Source organism: Mastomys coucha, unplaced genomic scaffold, assembly GCF_008632895.1.
Source record: "Mastomys coucha isolate ucsf_1 unplaced genomic scaffold, UCSF_Mcou_1 pScaffold19, whole genome shotgun sequence".
Lineage (NCBI taxonomy): Eukaryota > Metazoa > Chordata > Mammalia > Rodentia > Muridae > Mastomys > Mastomys coucha.
This window is the reverse complement of record NW_022196901.1, coordinates 17,190,962-17,214,678: the sequence shown is the minus strand read 5'-3', so window position 1 is coordinate 17,214,678 and position 23,717 is coordinate 17,190,962. Positions and strand designations below refer to the sequence as shown.

The following is a 23,717-nucleotide window of genomic DNA, read 5'->3' as shown; positions in this document are numbered from 1 at the left end:
CTCCCACATGCCTTTGTGAATTGTGTTGAATGTTTTACTTCGAGGCTACTTTTGGAACAAATTTTAAACAAGCTGAGTCACCTTAATTCTTCAGATGCTGGGTGTTCATCAGAAATGACCTGTGAAACATTTAATGACTTTGTTCGGTTGTTTAAGCAAGTGACCAATGCTGAACATCTCAAGGATCAGACTGTATATATTGTAAGTAATTTAATATGATTATGTCATCTTTAATTTGAAAACTGCAATAGATATACTTCCATATATTTATTTTGAGTCTTATTTTGTATAATGCTCTGTGAAGGTACTTGTGTGATATAAAAATGTGTCAGAGCTGCTGTTAAAAGGGAGCTTTGCCTAACAGGAGAGTTATATATAACACATTTTCACATGAGACAACATGCAGACTATAGTAAGTGGTTGCCATGGCATGCAAAGTGCTGATGTTCGTGATCCTGTATAGCTTCATGAGTGGTAAGATTTGAGATACACCAAAGAGAATTAATCGGATTATTAGTTACTTTTCTCATTGTTGGGACCGAGTACCGAACAATGGGAAGTACAGGTTGGTTTTGGTTTAATGATCCAGTCTTAACTTTTCTTGGTGATGAACAGCATTGTGGAAGTGTAAGCTGAATAAACCTTTTCCTCCCCAACTTATTTCTTGGCCATGGTGTTTTGTGCAAGAATACAAACCCTGACTAAGACAAGGACAAAACACATCTTTTTTTATCTTGTAAGAAGAGAAAGTCTATTTTTCTTTTAATTTTAAAATTTCTTTATTTTACACATATGGGTATTTTGCCAGCATGTAAGTCCATGTACCACATGTGTGCCCTGAGCCTGCATTGGTCAGAAGAGAGCATTGTATCCCCTGGAACTAAAGTTATAGATGGTTGCAAGCTTTCATGTGGGTGCTGGGAATTCAAGCTAGGTCATATGGAGGAACACTAAGTGCTCTTAACCTCTGAGCCATCTTTCTAGCCCCAAGTCAATTTTACAATTTTTAATGCCAATGCTAGTAAAGAATGCAATGACTACTAATAATTCCTACCATTTCTTTGATGTATTCTAAGGTGACTTGTTTAACTCACTGTTGCTTTTATACCAACAGTGCAAATGATAAAAATGATGGGAAAAGACAAATAGCATTTTAGTACTATAAAAATAGTTTTATAATGTAAGAAACAAATGAGGGCCATCTCTGTAGAAGTTGGAATATCTAAATATACAGAAGGATGATTCAAAGATGCAACTGATACACAATAAAGAGGATTAGTCCCAAACTATATGGCTGACTTTAGCAAATAAAATTTGCAGGGCTGCTGAGATGAGAAGGGAGGGCCAGGGTGAGGATGGGAAAGTATTCATGCTTCAGATCTCATAGACCAGAGAATGTGCCCAACAAGCGTTTGTTACTTGGCTGAACATCAAGGTACAAAAGTGTACGGGTGTTTGGTGTAGAACATTTTTTTCATTAAAGTGATCATTTTTTTTTTTTGAGTTAGTCTGTGTTGTAGATTAGAATTATTTATATGGAGATTGGTGGGAAGTTAATTAGGAATTACATATTTTAAATATGATTATTCTCATACATTGTTACAAGTTCTCTTTAAAATGGATATAAAATATCTGAATTATTCAGGAAAACTATATATGCTGCATCTTAATTTTATTCCTAATTTAAATGATTATGTAAGGAAGGCTAGTGGCTGGTGTCGAAAAGTGTTAGCAGCAAGCAAGCAGGGTCAGGAGCACTGGGGTCACAGTTTCAGCAGATGGATGGGGTGTGGGGCGACCTTTCATCATTCTTGTGGCGGTTTACCTGGAAGTCTCCTCTGCTGGATCCTCAATTGCTGGATCCTCTCTCTTCTGGCAGGCTTAATGTGGGAGTAGTGTATCCACGACTTGATCTTGTCCACCTTAGCAGCCACAGGTGTAGTCAGATCTGAGTGGGAGGTCCTTTTCAGGAAGGTCCTAGAGCCTTAAAGATGGTGTGTGAGTTCTTGAATCTTTGAGGCAAGCGTGTGTGTGTGGGGGGGGGGTGTGTGTGTCAAAGTCAGCTGTCCCTTGAAGCCCCTCTCTAAATCTTGCTATTTAAAGGCAAATAGAGGCTGGCTGTTGGGTGCCAGAGGCCTCCAAGTCAGTGTGGCTGAAGCTTCTAAGGGCTGTCTGGCAGACTGGTTAACAGAAGCCATGTTCACAGCTGACTGGTGTTCTCTGGCTTTTGGGTCAAAAGGAATGTAGGTCCTATAGGTTTAAAAAATCTTTAGATATTTCCTGGGGTTTTTATGTTTTCTCTATATCACTTGGCTCACCTTAGATAAATTTGTGGACTGTCCGTCACCTTAGATAAATTTGTGGACTGTCCGTCGGCCTCTTAGAGGCCTCTCATCAGAATCTGGCGGGAGACCCAGAGCCTCTCTTTCCCTTAGGAGTGTTAAAATCCCAATCAGGTCGAGTCAAAGGAAGGCTGCATTGATATCAGCCTAGACTTGAGTGGGCAGCCCATTTGTTCCTGGAATCAATTTCCTGGCGGCTCTCACCATTTTTTCTCTCGCTTCTGTCGGGAAGAGGACCTGGAGCAATTGTTGATAATCCTCTCAGGTGGGCAGATGAGTCAGCATGATTGAATCTACAAGACCTGTGAGAGCTGTGAGGTCTTTCTAAAAATGGGGAGTCCTGCAACTTCTAATTGTAAAGATCATTACTGGCAAATGACACATATGTCATAAACTGTCTCCCCTGAGCATCTGGTGATCCTGTAGCCCAGAGGGGTAAATCTGTAGTAGAGTAGGCCCTCTGGGCAGTGTGGGCCTGAGTGAGGTGGACTCCAAATGGAGTCAGGAGAGTCAGGGGGTCAGGGCTGCCCCTCCCTCCACCTGTGCTGGCTGGCCAGGGGCAGCAGGAGCAGGAACATAAGGAGGAGGACAGAGATTCTCCTTGGGAGCAGAAAGGGGGAAGAAGGCAGGGGCCTAAGGCTGACCCTCTCTTAGAGGAAGAAGGGTGGGGAGTGGCAAGGCCTGTAACAAAAAGGTCTCATTCAAACGGGGCTTCTTAACCAGGTATTGTCACATAGTGATATGGCACTTGGTCCAGGTGGCCCCAAGCCTCATAAACTAAATCTTTACCCTGTAAATGATGGGGAGATGGAAAGTTCCCTCTTCAGACCATAGGTGGGCCATTCATTCCTGCAAAAGATGGTTAGTATGTGGGAATGAACAACCAGACCCGAATTTTCTGTGACTCCAGGAAAGTCCTTAAAATGGTTCAGGCCCAGGCCCTGTGGGGTGCTCTGTGCCTGCCCCATCCTACAAATGAAAGGAAAATTTGTACAAGAGGATACAAATCACAGAGTCTTCCTACTGTGCATGTGAGGCCCATAGACCCACAGCCACTACAGAATCTAGGTGAGAACTAGCAAGCTCCTGCCTCTAGTAGGGGGTCTGGAGTGTCTTCCATTGACCCTGCCCAGGTAACAAAATACATATCAGCATTGTTCCTCTCAGCCTCTAGAGTAAACCCCAAACTGAGATACAGAGATGGACAAGACAAAAGACAACTGGGAACCCTGACTTACCAATTGGAAAAACACTTTACTATTTGGGGGGCGGGGAGGTCTCTAGGAAATCCTAGATGAGCCCCCAAATGTAAGGGTCTATGATTCACTAAAGAATGATACCCTGGACTCAAATAGTATGTAAATGCAAAGAGTTTTATTCTCCAGAAGTTCAGCATGCTGGGGCCTCCCAGTACTTAGATAGAGAGACAATGAAGTGAGCTTGTAGGCCCAAGTTAAAGTACATTAGGGGAATTTTGGGGTGGGTGAGCTTTATCTTATTTTATCTCTAGGATTTTAGAACCATAGGCGGAGTATGGGGTCTAGAAACTGGGTTTGTTTTTTTTTTCTAGTAACTGACTTGTCTGTGCTTGCCTAGACTCACCTAGTTCTTAGGCCTAGTCTTTTAAACTGCCAATCTGAAGCCTGTCGTGGAGTCAGCCTAGCTTTCTCAACTAGATTTAAGGCCTGTTTTTGAGGAGGAAACTATACTCTAAGCTTGGTCAGAACCTGTGGCTGAAGATAATAATAATAGGCCCAAAGGGAGAACCTGTTATTGTTTCTTTCCTAAATGGACATAATATCAAACTGCCTTCTAAGTACTTACTTTTACACCAATAGAGTAGGACAGCTGAAACTTCCTTAGAGAAGGTGTCCCTAACAAGGACATCTGGATCTCATTGCCCCCATCCAAGGCTCAGAGAACAATGGAGTGGGGGCCGAGGTTGGGAAGCGGGGACAAAGCAGTGTCTTCTGAGTGCGGCAGGCGTTGAGATCATGAACTAAGGCAGGGCAGCTCTAGTCGTCCGCCCGCCATGGAGGAGGGAGGAGCTCGTGAGGTAGGTCCCTGTCCCTAGCTGAGGAGGCAATGCAGTTGATGACTAGCTTTCAACAGCTACTTTTCTTCAGGGCTTGACCCTGGCAGTTGCTCACGCTCCAGTGAACGACCACAGTCGTGAGCATAAGCAGCACTAACTGGACTCAGGTATTTAAAAGGAACAAGGGGAAACAAAACATGAAGTCTTGCAGGCTGTGGCTAGCTGACAGTCCAGAAGGAGTCTGAGAAGTGAGGGAGGCCCATGGTGAAAATACATTGTATACATGTACCAAGTTCTCCAAGAATTAACTTGGAAACTTTTATTGAGTTAATGAATAGAAACATTAGGTAAATAGTTAAAAAAAAAAATCATGGAACTCCAATTTATTGGTTACCTTGAGAATGTAACTTACGTAGACAAGTAATAGTCCCAAGAAGATATCAAGTCCTAGTTTCTGAACCCTGAAATACTACTTTACTTGGAAAAGAGGTCTTCACACATGAAGAAAGAGGATCTTAAATTTACCCAGATTACCTGGGAGGAAGGCAGACCTAAACGTCATACATAAGAGGATTGAAAGGAAACTTAAGTGCACTATGCAGGTGGACAAGACCAGACTGAACACTGTAGCGGATCAGTCAGAAGTTTGAGGATATTTAAGATGGACTTGGCACAGCATTCCAGTACTACAGCCATCTGGACCAGGCTACCAGAAGCTGGGAAGGGCAGGAAATGAATTCTCTCTCCAGGAGCCACTGGAGTCAACATTGTGATGCTCAGTGAGAGGGACTTTAGGGTTTTGGCTTTCAAGAACTGTGAAAAAATAACTTTTAAGCCTTTAGATCTGTAGTAGTAATCCAGCACAAACTCAGAAAATTGGTAATTAGGGAAATCAAATATTTTTCCTTTTGTCCTGTATGAACTCATACATTCATGACTCTTTAATCACCCATGATACTAATGTGACTTTTTGGAACTCGTTTGGAGAAATTTGAGTGTTACAATTAAATTTTTAAATGTGTGATACTGTGACTGGTTGTATTTTTTAAAAGACCCATGGCCTTGTTAGTCAGTCTTAATAGTTTTTAATGTCACCAAACTCATCACCATTTTGCTGTTATATAATGTGATGTCATCCATAAGTGTTTACCATTATGTCTAATGTCTTATGTTTTAGAAAAACGTTACAACACAAGCATTATAACACTGAACAAAACTCGATCTTTGAATTATCCAGCAGTTTAAACATTACATTGTATGTCTAGCTGTAAAGTTTCATCAAGAAAACTTTTGCGATGAAGTTTAGAATATATTTCTGTCTTTCTTGGGTAATAAAGACTTTCAGGGTTTTTGTGGTTTTTTTAGTGGGAAGATGAAGTCAGTACTTTATACTATGTGTTGGGTAGAACAATTAGAGAGCAGCCTTTGAATATTTAGATTAAAATATGCTATTAATAATCTAGGTTTTTTTTAGCTTAATCTGTTTAAAATATCTTTTTACAAATAATAGCCCTTTGGAAGTAAATTTAATTTTTACTTTTAAAAAGTTACAACTTTTCTTTGTAGCATGGAAAATTTTTAAAAATCTTACAATGTGTTATTCTTTATAAATAGATTATAAACTGATTTTCATATACACATCTCTCTTTAAAGGTTCTGGATAAAGCTGAATATCTAAGAGATATGGAAGCAAATCTTTTGCCTGGGTTTCTTAGGTTGCAAGAATTGGTAAGTAATAAGTGAGAATGACTTTCAGCATAGATCAGGTCTGTTCCCTACCCAGTGTGTTATTTTGTCATGTTTCTCTGTCATGATTACAGTTTAGTTATCCATAGTAACACTAATTTATGATTAATTTACTGATAAGACTTATTAAATTATTTTAGCTCTTCATTTTTAGTTATAAAGTAATTTTTATCTGTTAAAGAATTTTAAGTGTCCACTCATTAATGAGAGAGGGCTAGACAATTGGATTCTACAATAATTCTTAAATTTTGTTTCATTTAAATCTACCACAGTCATGCAGTGCTTATTCTGATCATCTGGATTTCTGTCCACTAGCCATATGGTGTCACCCTGCAACTCTCCACTTTACTGTGTGTTATCATCGAATAGTTTTAAAGCGGCTGTAATTGCCGTGACCTAATGCAGAAATAGCAGGAAGATTTAATAGGCATATGCACCAGATTAGAGGGTCGCTATCATAGGGGGCAAGCACAAACATTTGAATAATTTGAACAAAATTGATGAGAGAATCCAGTCTTTACCAGTGTTCATATAGGAGTGCTAGATTCATAGTAGTTATGCTTATTTCCTGTTGAGATTTTATTTACAAACAGCAGGGAGCTAGCTAAGTAGACAAGTACTGTTTGTTCTTTCTACTTAAGAGCAATTTAAATTTTGTGGTTGCTTTATATGGTTAGTTTGATTTTATTACCTTATCAGTGGTTTGAACATAGATTCTACTTCCTAGCTGTATGCACTCTGTATTAAAGTGTTAAGGATAACATTGCACTAAGAGCCAAGGCAGTCTCCCCTTTGAAAGTCGCATGCAGTGTCAAAACATGAGAAACTGCTTGTTTTAGTTACTGTCTGTTGCTGTGATAGAACAGGAACCTTGGGGAGAAAGGGTTTAGAGATACTGTCCCTCATAGGGAGGGCATGGCAGCACAAGTATGAGAGGCCAGCCTGGCTGTTGGTAAGCCTCGGTTTATCCCTATACTGGAAGGAAGGGGAGAGAGAAAGAAAGAAACAGAAAGTGGGGCTTTAAGGCTTACCCACCCAGTGGTGTATTTCCTTTCTTCCTTCTGTAAGGCTCTGCCCCTAAAGCTTCCATCACCTTCCTAACTGAAGGCCAGTTGTTCAAATACGTGAGCCTCTTGGACATGTTTCTGATTCAAATGATTGCAAAGCTGAAAGTTTAAGAGACTCCCAAGTGCCACTGAAATCATTGTCTCCCAAGGGATAGTGGTTTTTCTCCTGGTTCACCTGTAGTAAAGAGTTGGGGAGGAGGGTAGGGTGGTGAGCAGTTTAGGAGGTAGGTGTGAGGTCAGTACTGTAATGAGGCACCTGCCTGTGCTTGGCCCTCCTTTCATTTTGTTTGTTTTTGTGGCCCCGTGGGGTTTTAAATGGCTGCACTCATTGTTTCTCATTCTTGTCATAGAGTGTATTCTTACCTGTTGTTTTCTCCATATACCTAGTAATGGTGTTCAGGTGACCTTGGCAGTATTAAGCCTTTTACTTGTGTCTTAGTTTTAACTATAGAAACTATTTGGAAAAAATTTAAGGTTAATTTAATAAACACTTCCTATTTTTTACATTAAGTATCTAAGTCAAAGGAAATTTAAGTTGTAATAAAACCCATTGTATACGGGAAGGTTTTTAAGATGAACAGTTGAAAATATTACCAGTTTAAAAATCATTGATCTTGGTCTTGTCAACTTCTCCATACGTGTTTAACTGATTTTTATAAAATGCCTTTTACCTGGCAAGAAGGCTCGGTGTTAGGAGCACTTGCCACCAAGCCTGGTGACCCATGTTCTTAACCTGAAGCCAAGATGCTCCTGGGGACCCAACTCCAGCCATGTGTGATGTTCAAGTGGTGCTGTACACATGAACACACTAAATAAATACAAATAAATATGATGATTTTCCGTGAGCTTTATCATCAAGAATGCGGATAGAGCATACTTTTTAAGTCTAAATAAATTTAGAATTTTTTTCTAAGATGAAAGCATTTGAAAAGTCCTTTCTTTGGGGGCTGGTGTATAGCTCAGTAGTAGAACCTTGGCATTGTATTTGTGAAAAATAAAGTCTTTCTTGAGGGGGTTCTCTGCTGGTATCTAGGCAAGAAAGCTAATCCTGTGAAGAGACAAGAATGAACCCCAGTGCCTTCACCAACTATGTCAGACTCTAATGAAGTCTAAAGCCAGGCAGCTCATTCTTAAAATATTTGATACACAGTACAATTTGGGGAAAGGCTTCCAGGAAACAGTAAGTCCAGTCAGTGTAATTCCATGTGCACAATAAAGCTTGAGGTGTGACTACATAGAAACTCCTTTACAAAGTACACGTGACCATGAGGGTGGGTTCTATAGCTGAAAGGCCTAGAATATAGTGTGGTCTCTGACCCATAGCACAGAGGTCAGCAGGCCATCAAGTACATGTGCCATCTCCCCTAAGGATGGGTAATGATCTAGGGAGGGAAGAATCTGGGATGGACATTCTGAGGAAATAGGGTGAGGTCTGCCTCCATAACAAAACAAACAAAACTTTAATATTTCTTAATAATATGAAGTTATACAATATGGCAGATCTACTTTGGTCCAAGTCCATGTTTCCTTTTCTCCGAGTTGCTGTAGCTATTTTAATAATGGAAAATGCAAATTTTCTGTTGTCGATTGAAAACCTATGATTTTTAAAAATTCTCATAGAAAGATTTTGTCTTAATTTTTCTAACAGATGTGTTTCTTAATATCTACAAAATAAGTTCTGTTATGACTGCCCTAGTGTTTATGAATAACTGAAATGTTGATTAACATACAGTTTTAGGGACATTCCAAGCAATTACGTATGAAAATTTACAAATCGTTGAGTGCTCTGATTAGGTTTTCTAAATATGGTTTATTAGTATGCAAATAATTTGTTGCATATACTAAGCTTTGCTGAATTTAGTTGAAGATAAATGCAAAGGGAATTACTGCCCCGGGATTGTTAAATACTAAGTTACTTTTCTTCCTGTTTATAGACTGACAGAAACGTGACTGTTATCTTTCTCAGTGAGATTATTTGGGAAAAATTTCGTCCAAATACTGGATGCTTTGAGCCATTTGTCTTATATTTCCCTGACTATAGCATAGGTAAGTTTCAATTGTTTGAACAAATAATCCTTGTTAAGATTTTTGTTCAAAATGTTAAGCTGTAGCATGTTTACAATGAAATACTTTAATATCCTCAACTGTTTGCTGCCAGTCTTGAATAAAATGCTTCTATTTATTTTAAACTGTGAAGGGGACACTTCTCACAGTCACTAAATGAGCAGGCCTCATGTCTTTGTTAACAGTGTACCTTCAACAGTGTATATACATATACACGCGCGCACAGTGATTATAACATCCACACAAATAAGAATCATACTAGACTGGTAACATATATTAGAATTGGGGAGAAGTCTTTATTATGTGCTTGGATTAAGTCCCAAGGTGACTATATCTTGATTCTGTACATCTTATCTGTCATTGCTGTAACTATTACTCTAGCAAGTGCTTGTTCTCTTATCTATTTGGGGGTATATTTAATCTTAAATTTTATGGGTTCTAATAATTTTTCTCTTTGGAAGAACACGGTACTTCTATATTGTTTAATAGCCTTGTAGATTATTGAATTTTGAGCTATCACTATACAGAGAAGATACCTCCAATTCAGAGACTAACTGTGAAGCATAAGGTGATATAGCAGGCTGCAAGGAAATAGCGTCCCATGACCTTGGCCTTGTTAACACTTGTCCCTCTTGTCTAGTGAGCTGTAAGCATTCATTGCTGAGAGCAACACAGTTTTGCCTGTTTTTGTAAGAACAGAAGCCAAGTAACACCTCCTGCTTTAGCTAATTAACTGTTTTATATTTAGAGGAACTCAAAATGGAGGAAGACCTTATTTTTAATAGCTTTTCATCCATAAAAGTCACAAAAAAAAGAGAAAAATAGGGGAAGAATAGGAAAGAGAGGCTTAAATCAAAGGATACAATATTGTAGAGTCTGTTTTTTTTTTTTTAACGATGTAAAACATGGTTGAAATTTCAGGACAAAATTAAATCTAATAGTGTTATAGTATAGGAAAAAAAAAACCTGTTAACTGTATAATAAATGGAGCCATGTTACATCTGTTTATTAAGTGTTTTAGGGCCTATTTAAGCTTAGCATAAACACTATGATCATAAATTTTCTATTAAAAATTAAGCATTAATTGGCAAACCAAATTATTGGCAGCAAAAGGATTAGTGGTTAATGGCATCCTGTTATGTTAACTTGATAGGTGTGTCATTTCTAAGGTTTTGGTTTTAAGGATACCTCCTTTCCAGTTATAGCCAGGGTCAAATTTGAAAGTCTTGTTTTCTGGTCTTTACTATATACAAAATGGTTTTGTTTGGTTTGGTCTTCCTTTGAAGAGATTATGATATGCCTCATTAGATTTGGCTTAATTACTATCAGCATAAGTTAAGTCGTGCTCTGTAACAATTTGAAAATTTCAGTGACATAATTTCCTACTTCACACACTATGTGTTCTTTTGGTTTTAATGAAATATAAATGTAAGAAAAAAATAGCTTTTATCATATATTCTGTCTACTGTGTTTTTTTATTCTAGATCTATAAATGTAGTTTCATTTAAGCCAGTGGTTCTCAGTCTTCCTAATGCTATAAGCCTTTAATACAGTACTTCATGTTGTGGTGACTCCCACCATAAAATTATTTCATTGCTATTTTATAACTATAATTTTTTTAAAAAGTTTATTTATTATTATATGTAAGTACACTGTAGCTGCCTTCAGACACACCAGAAGAGGGTGTCAGAGCTCATTATGGGTGGTTGTGAGCCACCATGTGGTTGCTGGGATTTGAATTCAGGACCTTTGGAAGAGTAGTCAGTGCTCTTAACCACTGAGCCATCTCTCTAGCCCTCATAACTGTAATTTCGCTACTGTTATGAATTGTAAAGTGGTCTGTGTTTTCTTTTCTTTTTTCTTTTTTTATTAGATGTTTTCTTATTTATAATATCTCCTTTCACAGGTTCCCCTCCAAAAAAAAAAAAACAAAAAACAACTAAATCCCCTGTTCCCTCCCCGCTCCCCCAGCTCACCATTCCACCCCCTCCTGTTTACTGGCTCTGGCATTCTCCTACACTGGTACACAGAACCTTCACAGGGCCAAGGGCCTCTCCTCCCACTGATGACCGGCTTGGTGATAGGCTTAGGCTACCCCTGTAAGAGGTTGGTCAACCTGCAAAGGGGTCACAACTCACAAGTTGAGAACCACTGATCTAAGCAATCTTAGTCATTATTTCTCCATGTGCTTGTTCCCATTCACAGCTTTCTTGTTCCCCAGGGCTGTATTAGTTGTTATAGGTCATGTGATCCTGTCCCACTGCAGTTTATTTAAACTAAAAGTCCTCTTGACTTTACTTTTTTTTGGCGTAGTTTTAATTTTTCTGTCTTTAAATTCATTTTTTGTTTGTTTTTTGTTTTGTTTTGTTTTTCCTTGAAGTTAATCTTGCCCTCCTTTGGAATTTTTCATCATAGAGCCCTTCTTGCTTTTTCTCTATATTGTTGAACATATGAACATATTTATAATAATAATGTAACCTGTTACTCTTCCATTTTTACTTTCTTTCTGCTAACTCCCTCTCCCCTGCCCCCTAGTATTATGCTCTGTCTATCTACCTTTTTAAAAAACTGGATTACAGACATTGTGATTTGAACATTTTTAGGCTATATTTGATATGTTTTGGAAGAAAGGATCTAGAATAGTTTTTATTCCAGGGCTAATTTTCTGAGACCTAGCATCTTTGGAATCTCACTGAGTGCCTCATGTTCACTATGGTCTGTGCATTCTTACCAAAATTAACATGAATTAATAAACCCATGTGAGCTGGGTATTGTCCATCCTTTAGTTCTCAATAATTATTCTTTTTTGTGCTTCCTTCAGATCCATAGAAGTTGTTCTTAATTGGCCTTATGATGTTTTACTCTGTTCATATATAAATGTATATGAGCTCAAGACCATTTGGCAGGTTTCTGTACCCCCCACCCCTCCTCTTTGTCTATCGCTTTAGGACGGGTATATGTCCTTGGATATACTGCCTGCAGATACAGGCTGTCTGAACTCCACACCACCCTCTTTCTCCGCAGCCCAGAGAGGTTACTGAGCCCCTGCAGGCTCTTTTTTTTTTTTTTTTTACCACATCTGGTTAGAAAACACAATCGAGCCAGGTATAGCTGTGCACAACTTTAATGCCAACACTCTGGAGGCAGACACAGACCAGTCTCTGAATTCAAGGCCAGTTTGGTCTATATAGAGAGTTTTAAGACAGCCAAGGCTACACAAAGAGACCTTGCGGTGGGGGAGGAGGGAGGGAAGGAGGGAACACAAACTGGGTTGTTGGTAGGACTCACCTATTTGAGTTTATTATTCCAGGGCTAATTTTAGCTTTTTCTGGCACCACAGCCTTTTATTACTTTTTGTTTGATGTTTGAGTATATTCATCCACATTCTGTTCATTACAGAAAAGTTCTGTCTGTTAGGATGGCTTTTCTTTCTGTGATAGATCATGCCCTAAAAGCAAAATTATAAGACACTCGGGCCAATCAAAATGTTTTTCTCTTGGTGTGATATCCAGTAGTTCAGCATTTGTTAGACATGATTTTTTTCATGACTTTGAGTAGTCCCAGACCATTAGATTAGATATGACCTTACTTATTCTGTGTGTAGTCTGTACTCAAGCAACTAGTTGTCTTATAGCAGTTTACTGAGGATTTTAATTCTTGGAGTGTTCCTCATGGCTGAAATGGGCCAGTAGCAAGGTCTGAATTATTTCTACTGAGAACACTTTCTGATTACAAATTGTACGTTTTGGGTTTTTTTTTTTTTTTTTTTTTTTTTTTTTTTTATGTCTTTAATTCATCCAGCAATCTACTTCAATTGTTTGGCCCAGTTTGGCATTCGTATGTCAATTCCATTGAAACCATATTCAGGACTTGGTGTAGAACTCGCAGTTAAAGGCTCTGTCTCACAGAGCTGCTTTTCTTGCGGATGCAGCTCCAATTTCAGAACTGTCTTCCAAAAGCTGACTGTACACTGGGGTTCCTGTGGTCCTCTCTTCTGGTTTCTTGGTTTGCCTGTAGGGCTCATAGAACTCAAGACAGTATTTTCTTTCTTACTACTGTACTTACTATTGTCAGATGGTCAAAGATTGAAAAAAAAAAAAAACAGACATGAACAATTGTTTGAAAAATGCAAAACGGAGGTTCAAGGAGGTCCCGAGCCTAGAAGCTGTCCCTGTGGCCATGGTGAGATGTGTTCCCACCCAGCACGTGGGTACATTGGCAGTCTGTACTGTGTCTGAACTCCATCCTCTAGGGGTTTTCATGGAGCCCCTTCTATATAGGTCCAGTTAACTAAGTCATTGCCCAGGGGCATGAACTTGGCCTTCAGCCTAAAAGCTAGGAAGTAGGGGCCCTAGCAACTGCTGTCACCTGTAAGCTATCTAGAGGCCCAGTCAGGTCACCTCATTAGTGTAAGCTCCGGGATGTTTAGGAGGGACTTAGTTGGAGATTCTTAACCCATCATTTATGAAGTTTTGTGCCAGGAAGAAAAATAAACACAAATTATTCTAGCATATAATTACTCTTTTCTAACTGACAACCACTTTATTTTTCTTAATTATTGTTGTATCTAAATATTTGTTTTTTAAAAACATTTATAAAATTCTGGAGCATAATGATTGTGCTGATCATTTAAGTTAGTTTTGTGTCTTGTGAACAGGGAACCTTCAAAAGATCCTGTCCCACGATCATCCTCCGGAGTATTCAGCTGATTTCTACGCTGCCTACATTAACATTCTCCTTGGAGTTTTCTACACTGTTTGTCGAGATCTGAAAGAGCTCAGACACCTGGTGAGTGAACATTTTGTGTGTGCACGCACACGTACACACATCATATACATATACAATATATGTGTGTGTGTGTATCCTTTAGAAAATTTCGAGACAAGCTAGAAGCTGAGAATATGTGTCAGGAATTTGGAAAAGGCCTTTTGAGGCTAATGGATTGCTGTCTGTGGGTTAGCACAAGATCTGATAAGAAAATTGTACTCCTTGTTAGTTATACCTTTCCACTATGAGTCTGTCTTGGAGTTGTGGAAGGGAGGCGGCAAGGATGTCTGGTTCCCTTGTAGAAAGCCTAAGTGAGGGCGCTGAGGAAGGTGACTCCCTGAGGGGTGGAGACAGGTGAGTCCCAGGGCCTGCTGGCAGTCTAGCATTGAGAGACTGTCTCAACAAACACAAACTTCAGTTAATATTTAATACTTTATCTGTGGTTGAAAACTCCTAGAGGGAACCTGTGTCCATACGTACTAATTGATTGGCAGAAGTTTCAGGAGTTTTGGAGAGTTTGAAATGTTGCGGCCTAGGACCTAATTACAACCTGTCTTAGGCTAAAGCTCATTGAGCATTCATTCCTGACCCGCACTCCCACCCCAGCTGTCTCAGGCCTAACATCCTGACTGTAGATTAAAAGCTTTTTGGAATAAACTAACAACACTAATTTTTCACCTAACAAGAGGTCAAATCTGCGTCCAGCTAGTTAAGATTTGCCAGCTATGCCGTGACCACCACTTAATGTCTCCCAAAGAGCTCTGAAAGTACAGCCTTCTTACTTTGTTCTTAGAAACTAGCAACACTGCTTAAGGAACTAGTGACTTTGGGTTTCTGTTTCGCTGTAGTGACTGGTGGTGTGAATGAGGTCTTTGAATATTTAGTCTTCAGTTGGTAGAACTGTCTGGGAAAGGCTTAGGAGGTGTGATCTTATTGGAAGAACTGTCACTAGGGGTGGGCTTTGAGGTTCTAAAAAGTCCACATCATTTTGAGTTAGCTCACTCTGCCTCCTACTTGCACATAATGATCTAAGCTCTCAGCCACTGCTCTAGTACCATGGCCACCAAACCCGCTGCCCTACTCCTCACAATGATGATCAGCAAATTTGAGCCCCAAGTTAAATGCTTCCTTTTGTAAGTTGCTTTGATAATGTGCTTTGTCCCATTAATAGAAAGTTAACTCAGACAAAAATCCTAATACAAAGTAGGGGAAATTTGCTGATATTGGAGAAAGACATGTAGGAGAAGTGGGCATGATGCTGGAGAGCAGTACAGAATTTGACTGGCTTTGTTGGTGTGAGGCCTTAGTAATTATGTTCTGTGCCTAGGTCTGAAAATCTAAAATTAAGGCAAAAAGTTGGCTGGGGCAAATAGCTCTTTATTCTTTTCTCTCCGAAGTTAATTTTAGTACTTAATATTGTCCTCTGAATTTGAATTTGCACAGTTATCTCATTATGTCTGTCTCTTCTCTAGGCTCTATTACTAAATTATTTCATCATAAAATACTTAAGATCAAATAAGTGTTAGTAAATTCTGCCTCTGTGTGTAAACATGCACACACATTTTACCAATTTACTAAAATTACATTTCAGTAGGATGGTAACATGGAAAATTAGTAAGTAGTTATGATTAGTTAATCCTCCTCATACTTGTTAATGCATAAAATTTCTAGAGATATTGTTAAAACATGTAATAGATCCTTGGGTATTATGTTCCAATTGATTTAGCATGCCTGGGATAGTTCCAAGAACTCATCTGTGCAACGCAGCGCGAACACTTTAAATCATCCTTAATTAGGTGATGCTTAATTTATGATGGTGTTCACATGCTGGAAAATAGCAGTTAATTGTCTGGCCTTGATCTTTTTATTAAATATCATTATGACTAAGAGTACAAATTATGCCTTGCTATTTTATTTGAGCCTAATGTATGAGGTAGGATTTAGCCAATAGCATGATTGCTGGTGTACTACCATTATTGATATTGTTATTGTTTTATAAAATGACACTTTACTTAAAATTGAATTTAAATAAAATTGCATAATTTGTAATAAACTCTATGAAAAGAAGGCTTCTAATTCTAATTGTGTCCTGCTTTTTGTTCTCTCTTTTTAAATTCATAGGCAGTGCTTAACTTCCCCAAATATTGTGAACCTGTAGTTAAAGGAGAAGGTAACCTACTATAATTATTAATATTTCATGTGAGAAAATTTCTACAAGATTTGAATTATTGAAATTCTCTCCTGGGAGTAGCAGGTGAACGTGATACTCGCAAACTGTGGAGAAATATCGAACCTCACTTGAAGAAGGCAATGCAGACTGTTTATCTCAGGGAGATCTCAAGGTAACTCTGTGTTTACCTATTAAATATTGCTTATCCAGCGTGCTAGGACTAGAAATGTTACAGGCAGCAGGTGTTTGAGTTTCGTTTTGTTTTTAAATACTTGTATAGAATTTACTAATTAAGCTCCCTTATCCAAAATCTAAACTTCAGAATACTTCAAATTTCTAAACTACTTAAACGTCATATCTAAGCTACTTAAATTTCGTATAAAACCAATGTATCATGTTTTCCTTCCTTCTTCACATAAGTATGTAGAAAGAGAAGATTCAGCATGTGTAGTCGGGACTCATGGCGATAGATAGGAACTGTGAGTAGTTACAAAGCTCCACCAGCAGAGTAAAGCAAACATCTGGGAAGTAAAAGAAGATGCTTGCCTGCACCAGAGGTATCCACAGCCCAGGTTATCCAGAACGGCCGGCTCAGAGACTGCCTGCCTGCTGCACTCTACGTGATCATGCCTTCTTGCTGCATCTAGTAGCTGTTGTCGTCAGGTTGCAGCTTTTCACCGCGTCTCTAAGTCAGCACTCGAGCATAGTCTCCTCTCTGTGACCTGTTCTTCTTCCTGGACTACTTGAATAATCCATAGAAATTCCTGTCTCAGTATCTGACTCAGTCACATCTGCTAAGGCATTTTTTTCCTCATTTTATTTTTCCACATAAAGCAACGTAGTTACTTTCAACATCTTTGAAAGAAAGATTGTTAAGTCTACTATTAAGACTTGGAAACTATTTAAACTAAAAAGAAAAGAAAAACATCATTAGTGTTCTAAGCAAAAAATCACTTACAAAAGAAAGTTAATAAAACTTGAAAATTGATCAGGATTTTTGAGAAACTCAAAGAGAAGTGAAGCCAAAATATTTGTATTTTCAACCTGTCACTCAGGTATTAAAGCTGTAGAAAACAGAGTTAAACAGGGAACTCTTCATAAGGCACCTCTGAGAGAGCTGCTGGTGACAGCCTAGACACAACAGAGACATCAGCAAAGTTTACCCGAAAGATTGATAGTAAACACTGAATTTAATTTCATCTAAATGAAAATAAAGGCAAACACGGTATAGAACAGTGAGTATATATTGCTTGATAAGCAGTGGGACATGATATAAAATATCATCTTTATAAAAAAAATGGCAAGAGGGCCAGGTATGGTGGCACCCACTTTGAATCTCAGCACTTGGTGGTGAATTTTTGAAAACTACAGATTCATGTATATTAGTTATGCTTTTGTGTGTTCTTGAAGGACTACAGTTGTATACAGTATGATGGTTAGAGCTGTTGGAAGCTTACAGAGTGGCTGATGATATTTATTTATTGTAATTTTGATAGCTTTAGACCTATTATCAGAGTAAAAGGATTATTAAAAAAATTAACATTCGAGAATTTTGTTACACTGTTACTATATATCAGATGATTTTGTACATGTACAAACATATATATTATGTGTATGTATTATTTTTCTAATTCCTAGTGAAAGTGGTAGGCTCTGTGGGGCTCTTTATTACCGTATATTAATTTCTTATGTCTTTCAATCTGTTTGTGCTCTTCTGTTTTATTTTAGTTCCCAGTGGGAAAAGTTACAAAAAGATGACACAGACCCAGGACAACTGAAAGGTATCAAAGAAACCTTGAGGTGGTTACAGGGCCCTGCTCATACTACTGGAGATATGGTGCCTACTGTTAGAGCCTTCAGTAGCAAATGCCAAGTTATAACACTTTCTTTTTTTTTTTTTTTTAAAGATTTATTTATTTATTATATGTAAGTACACTGTAGCTGTCTTCAGACTCGCCAGAAGAGGGAGTCAGATCTCATTACAGGTGGTTGTGAGCCACCATGTGGTTGCTGGGATTTGAACTCATGACCTTTGGAAGAACAGCTGGTGCTCTTACCCGCTGAGCCATCTCACCAGCCCGTTATAACACTTTCATTAGTAATTTTCCTTCACCTGAATACCAGTTTTGTGGGTTTTTTTATGTATTAGATTCTATTACATGAAAAATCATTTATTTCTTTTGATGTTGTCACCTAAATAATCCAGTTATATGATACAACTTTAACTCAGCACATGGAATATTTCATGATTTTTATGAAATAAAATCCAACTTTATAATATCTCGGGTCCTTCAGTGGTTATGCTTTCAAATGCTTTTGTTTTCCTTTAAGAAGGGTATGATGTGGTATTGAGCTTTTTGGTTTTTGTTTTCTGTTTTCTTCTCTGTTTCTGAGCACTTGAGCTGATTTACAAGTGATTGCTAGTAGTATATTGTAGGAAAGAAAGGTAAATGACTAGTGTTAGAACAGTGTTTTAATGTATCTGAACTACTTCTGTGCTTCACACTGAGCTGTTTGTTTGTGTTTAAAATGAGAGGACTAGCTAGCTTTAAATTATTACAGAGCTGTTAAGTGTTACTCATGGAAGGCTTGCCACTGACTGTGTCAGATCTGTCAGTGTGCATGGCGTTGGCATTATGTGCACACTAGATAAGCCTTCAGTGGATAATGTCTGTCTGTCAATAGGGGTCATTATTTTTATCTTAAGTAGCTTTTAACATATTACATAATATTACATGGCTTGTGTGTGTATGGGGGAATTGGAATAGAGGTAAAATTTCCTATTTCATGGTCATATAAGGTCTTCAGGGAGAGTTTAATGGAGAAAATAATCTTAAAGGAAAAAATAGTAGCATTTAGACTCCAAATTGGGAAGAGACAGTCACATAGAGCGAGCAAAGCATGCCATTGATAAGGTTCACCACGATGGTAGCAGTAGCTGGGCACAGCTGTGGTAGGCAGGAGGAAACTGGGGAAGGTACGAAACACCTAGCAGCTGATGAATGCCGCTCTGTGTTCTGTTCCCTAGGCCTCTCGGCGTACACCCATGTGGAACTTCCATACTACTCCAAGTTTATTCTAATTGCTGCATACCTGGCCTCTTATAACCCAGTAAGAACTGACAGGAGGTTCTTCCTTAAGGTAATAGTAACATCTTGTGTTTTTGAAAATCCTAGGAGTACAGTTGTTCTTGCAGGTTCAAACATACGAGCTTTAAAACTATTATATATATACTGAACATGAAAAACTATTTTCTGGTCATTATTCTATAAATAGTATACAATTTTAATTATTTTTTGAGGATTTAAATTGGCTAATCTAAAGATGATTCAAAGAACAGAGCATATTATATAACTGACATACTTATTTTTTTTATAAGGAATTTGAACATCTCTGGATGTGGTGCTGTCTGAATGGTATTCAGAGAGGACTGAAGTTCCTCTGTATCTATAATGTCTGAGGGGCAGAGATTGGACTAGGAGATGCTAAATACACAATTTGGACCTGTTAATGGCTCTACAATCACAGTCTGAACTTTAGGAGAAAGTAGGTACTTTACAGAAAAGAAGAATTAGGGTCCAGTTGTTAGTCTAAAACATTTCACTCCCTCAAAACATCCTTTTTTTCTTCCACTTTTATGCATGTGTGCATATATTCATGATTGTGTGCACATGTATGTGGACCAGTTAAACATGCATATGAATTACACACATGTGGATGTTGACATCATCCTGGGTCTCTCTCCATCAGGCCCCAAACTCACAGACTGGTGAATTTTGCCAGCCAGCTTGCTCTGGGCATCCCTGTCTCCTCTTTCTAAGGCTGGAGTTGCGGGCAGGCTGCCACACCCATCAGCATGTGTGTTTATGTCAGTTCTGGGCATCTGCACTCCAGCCATCATGTAACACTGAGCCTGACGCTGCTTTTTTTGTATGGACTTAAAACTTAAATTGTTAAGTTTTTATTTGTTTTTTTGAGTTGGGGTTTAGGGGTTTGGTTTTAAGGTCATTTGTTACTAGTCTTTTGGGGGCCAGGGTAACTAACTCCTAACTTCTGAGAGAGAGAGAGAGAGAGAGAGAGAGAGAGAGAGAGAGAGAGAGAGAGAGAGAGAGAGAGAGAGAGAGAGAGAGAGAGAATGAGAATGTGTGTGTAAAATGAACATGTATACCATTTTTTCAACAAATTGTTTATTCTAGTTTAAGCTTCTTAGTCTCAAACTCATTTTTCTTAATTACAGCATCATGGGAAAATCAAGAAAACTAACTTTCTAAAGAAACATGAGAAGGTATTCATATTTAAATTCTCTTAACTTTTGAATTTAAAAAATTTTTTGCATTTAGGATCATTAAGGAAATGGATGAATGTGTAACTTTATGTGCACATAGAACTTTTTCTGTTGATAATGTTACCATCTACTGATGTTTTTTATTAAGTACACTGTTTAAAAGCAAATTGAAAGAACTGGGTGCTAGAGATAAAACTGAGTTGACAGAGCTTTTAATAACTTTCTTAATGGAAAAGTTCTTTCTGGATTGTTTAGATAAACACAGTGGATTAAACTCAGTTACTTTCTTCCTTTCCACTTCACACCTCCCTACCCCCAAATCCACTGGTGAAGTAAAAATGAGAAACCATAAACACTTAAGCAGGTAAAAGATTTGATTTCGCTGATGTGAAATCTGGAAGTGAAGAGTACAAAACTTTTTATTTTATGTGTCTTGATTCCCTGTGTCTATAGTAGAAGATTCCTAAATATTCAACAACCAAACATTAATTTAAAATCAAACCTGCAGTGATCTGAGGGTTAGCAGAGCCTCGCATGACGTCATGCTGGGTGAAACGCATATGTTCAGATTTGAGACAGTTGTTTGTTATGAATTGCAGTGATTTTACTACACATACAAAGTTTCCTGCTCCTAAAAAAATAGTAGCTTAATTACAGGAAAGAAAATCTTCAATATTTTTCTACCATTGTTTCTCAGCATATACGTATCAACTTCATTTTATCTTTGGATTATTTCACTTTAGAATACTTGACTTTTAAAAATTATTGTTTGGCCTCCTTGTTTGAGTAAAATGAAATTTAGATTGGGTTTAAGACAGAATTTCAAGCAATTCCATAAAATCCCTTCCGAATGCTTCTGCCATTTGTCTGATGTGTGTTTGCAAAATAATGTTCTCACCACAATGAGTATAAAACTAAAATACTGATCAACTTTGCAAAATATTGAAACTGCTCTACATCTTGCATCAAATATTCAGCAAAGATTTAATTTTTTATGTAAACATATATCTCAGTATACAAATTAGTTTGTCTTTAGTAAATGGTAAGATCTTGACAAAGAATGTTTTTGAAATGAATTTATTTATGTTTATTATAAGCAAATGATTTGTATAGCTTTTTAATGTACTTAATCCCAGGACTTTCACTCAGGAGGCAAAGAGGCAGACAGATCCCTATGAATTCAAGGCCAGTTTGGTCTCTCCAGATTATCAGGCCAGCCAGGGCTGCATAGTGAGACTCTGTCTCACACAAAACTCCAATGTAGAGAAAAGGATCACATGTGGGAACATTTATGAGATTTCGTAGAGTAGATGTATATTATATTCATAAGCAGATCAAAGGAAGTTTAAACCACAATTCAAAACCAAGCTAATTTTGTCTGAAGAATTAGAAAAGCTCAGTTATTATATTCACTGAGTGCTTTGAACAGAGGGTTAGTGAGTCCAGGTTAAAACCAGGGAATAGATTTAAAAGGTAGATAGCTGCAGCTGCACAGTGTCCCCAGAGCTGCTGACTCTGGGCCGAGGTGGAGAGCTAGCACTGTCAGCACGCTGTCGATGCTCTGAGCTATGATGCTCTGAGCTATGATGCTCTGAGCTATGATGCTCTGAGCTATGATGCTATGAGCTCTTCTTGACTCTTCTTAACTACTGGTGCTTTTTCAGGAATAAAAAGGTCTCGCAACCTCTCCTTTTTCCGATGTGTGTATGCTCTCACTGCTCTTCATTATGTCTCTGTTGTTACTGTTACAGTTGTACTGCTTTGTTACTGTTACAGTTGTGCTGTTGTTATCTGGCATTGGGCTTCTTATTATCTTGATTTAGTCTTGCCTCTCAGCATTGACGGTTCATATGTTACTGCTTCTCTCCTTTATCCGATTTGTCTTCTTGGGGTATTGAGTAGATAGATACATTAGACATTGTTGTCCTTTTCAAAGCCATTCACATTCTTTATTTCCTTTGGTCTCTGTATACTTTATTCCAAGGGTAATTTTTTTTCAGCTCTGTCTTTTCTTCAGTTTTGAGGAAATTCAGTAATTTCCCCACTTTTTTATAATTTGAACCAGGATCCAATTCTAGGGTCTACACTAAAGTCTTTAATATATTTCCTGCTCTCATATAGTAGGCAGGAGATTAGAATGTGTGAGCAGTTTTACAAACCCATTACAAAATGAGAGAGTGATACAAACAGAAACTCGAATACTAACAGACAGTGCGCATTACCACCTCAATACAGCATTGCAGTCTTGGACTGACAGAACTGAGGACTGATGATTCTAGGTTCAGTGGACACATAAATCAGTCTATAAAATAGAGTCTGCCTACTCTGTGGCTTGACAGTATGCTATCAAGTTAAATACAAATGAAATGTGTATTTCTGCACTGCAGGAAAGAGAAATCCCAAGACTTTGGATGGCTTACCAGAACAGAACGTAGATGTTGCTCACAGTGTAACAAAATAAGAGTTGCATAGCCTCTTCCATCCAACAGTGATGCCAGGTGAAACACACTGGCCTGAAGTAACAGCAAAGGGAGCAAGGAGGAGGGAGAGGACTAATGACTTGAAGTCTTTTCTTACAAGCACTTACATCACTTCTGCTCATATCCCAGTAGCCAGAACTCAGCTAAATGGCCTCCATCCATCTGCAAAAATGGAGACATTAAGTCTTCCTATGTGCTCAAGAAAGGAAAACAAACAAACAATACGGTTAACAAACCCCCAGCAGCGTCCCTGCAGACGTACAGGTGTATGTGTGTACACAAGGAGAGACGTGCACGATTGTCGATTGATTGCAGCCTATTTATGTAGTGATGGCTTTCTTAAGAAGGAAATATGGTAGTGGTATAGTCATGAAAATAGAAAAGATTAAGAATAGATTAGGGCTGTGTAGGCTTATATTTTTCAAAACCTACTTTAAATTCTATTTTTTAAAGATTTATTTTATTTTTATAAGTAAGTGTACTGTAACTATCTTCAGACACACCAGAAGAGGGCATGGGATCCCATTACATATGGCTGTGAGCCACTATGTGGTTGATGGGATTTGAACTCAGGACCTCTGGAAGAGCAGTCAGTGCTCTTAACCACTGAGCCATCTCTCCAGCCCAAAACCTACTTTAATAAGTGTACTTAAATGCTTTAACCTCTCTTCTAGCCCACCACCCACCAGAGGTAGTGGAAAGGAAAGGTTAATAGGGCAAAGGAGAATGTGGACCTGTTTAGAAACAGTTCTTTGGGACAC

At 38.3% G+C, this 23,717-nt stretch overlaps 1 protein-coding gene across 2 annotated transcripts in view; it reads left to right on the top strand.

Moving 5' to 3' along the window:
• Orc5 (origin recognition complex subunit 5) overlaps nt 1–23,717 on the top strand; it is a 59,326-nt gene that overhangs the window by 5,187 nt on the left and 30,422 nt on the right. For both annotated transcript variants that reach the window (XM_031380096.1, XM_031380097.1), the window contains exons 3-11: nt 1–201; nt 6,031–6,105; nt 9,125–9,236; nt 13,912–14,042; nt 16,143–16,191; nt 16,273–16,363; nt 17,920–17,972; nt 19,220–19,332; nt 20,429–20,476. In XM_031380096.1, the coding sequence (XP_031235956.1) occupies nt 1–201; nt 6,031–6,105; nt 9,125–9,236; nt 13,912–14,042; nt 16,143–16,191; nt 16,273–16,363; nt 17,920–17,972; nt 19,220–19,332; nt 20,429–20,476 (873 nt within the window). The remainder of the gene's footprint in view (nt 202–6,030; nt 6,106–9,124; nt 9,237–13,911; nt 14,043–16,142; nt 16,192–16,272; nt 16,364–17,919; nt 17,973–19,219; nt 19,333–20,428; nt 20,477–23,717) is intronic.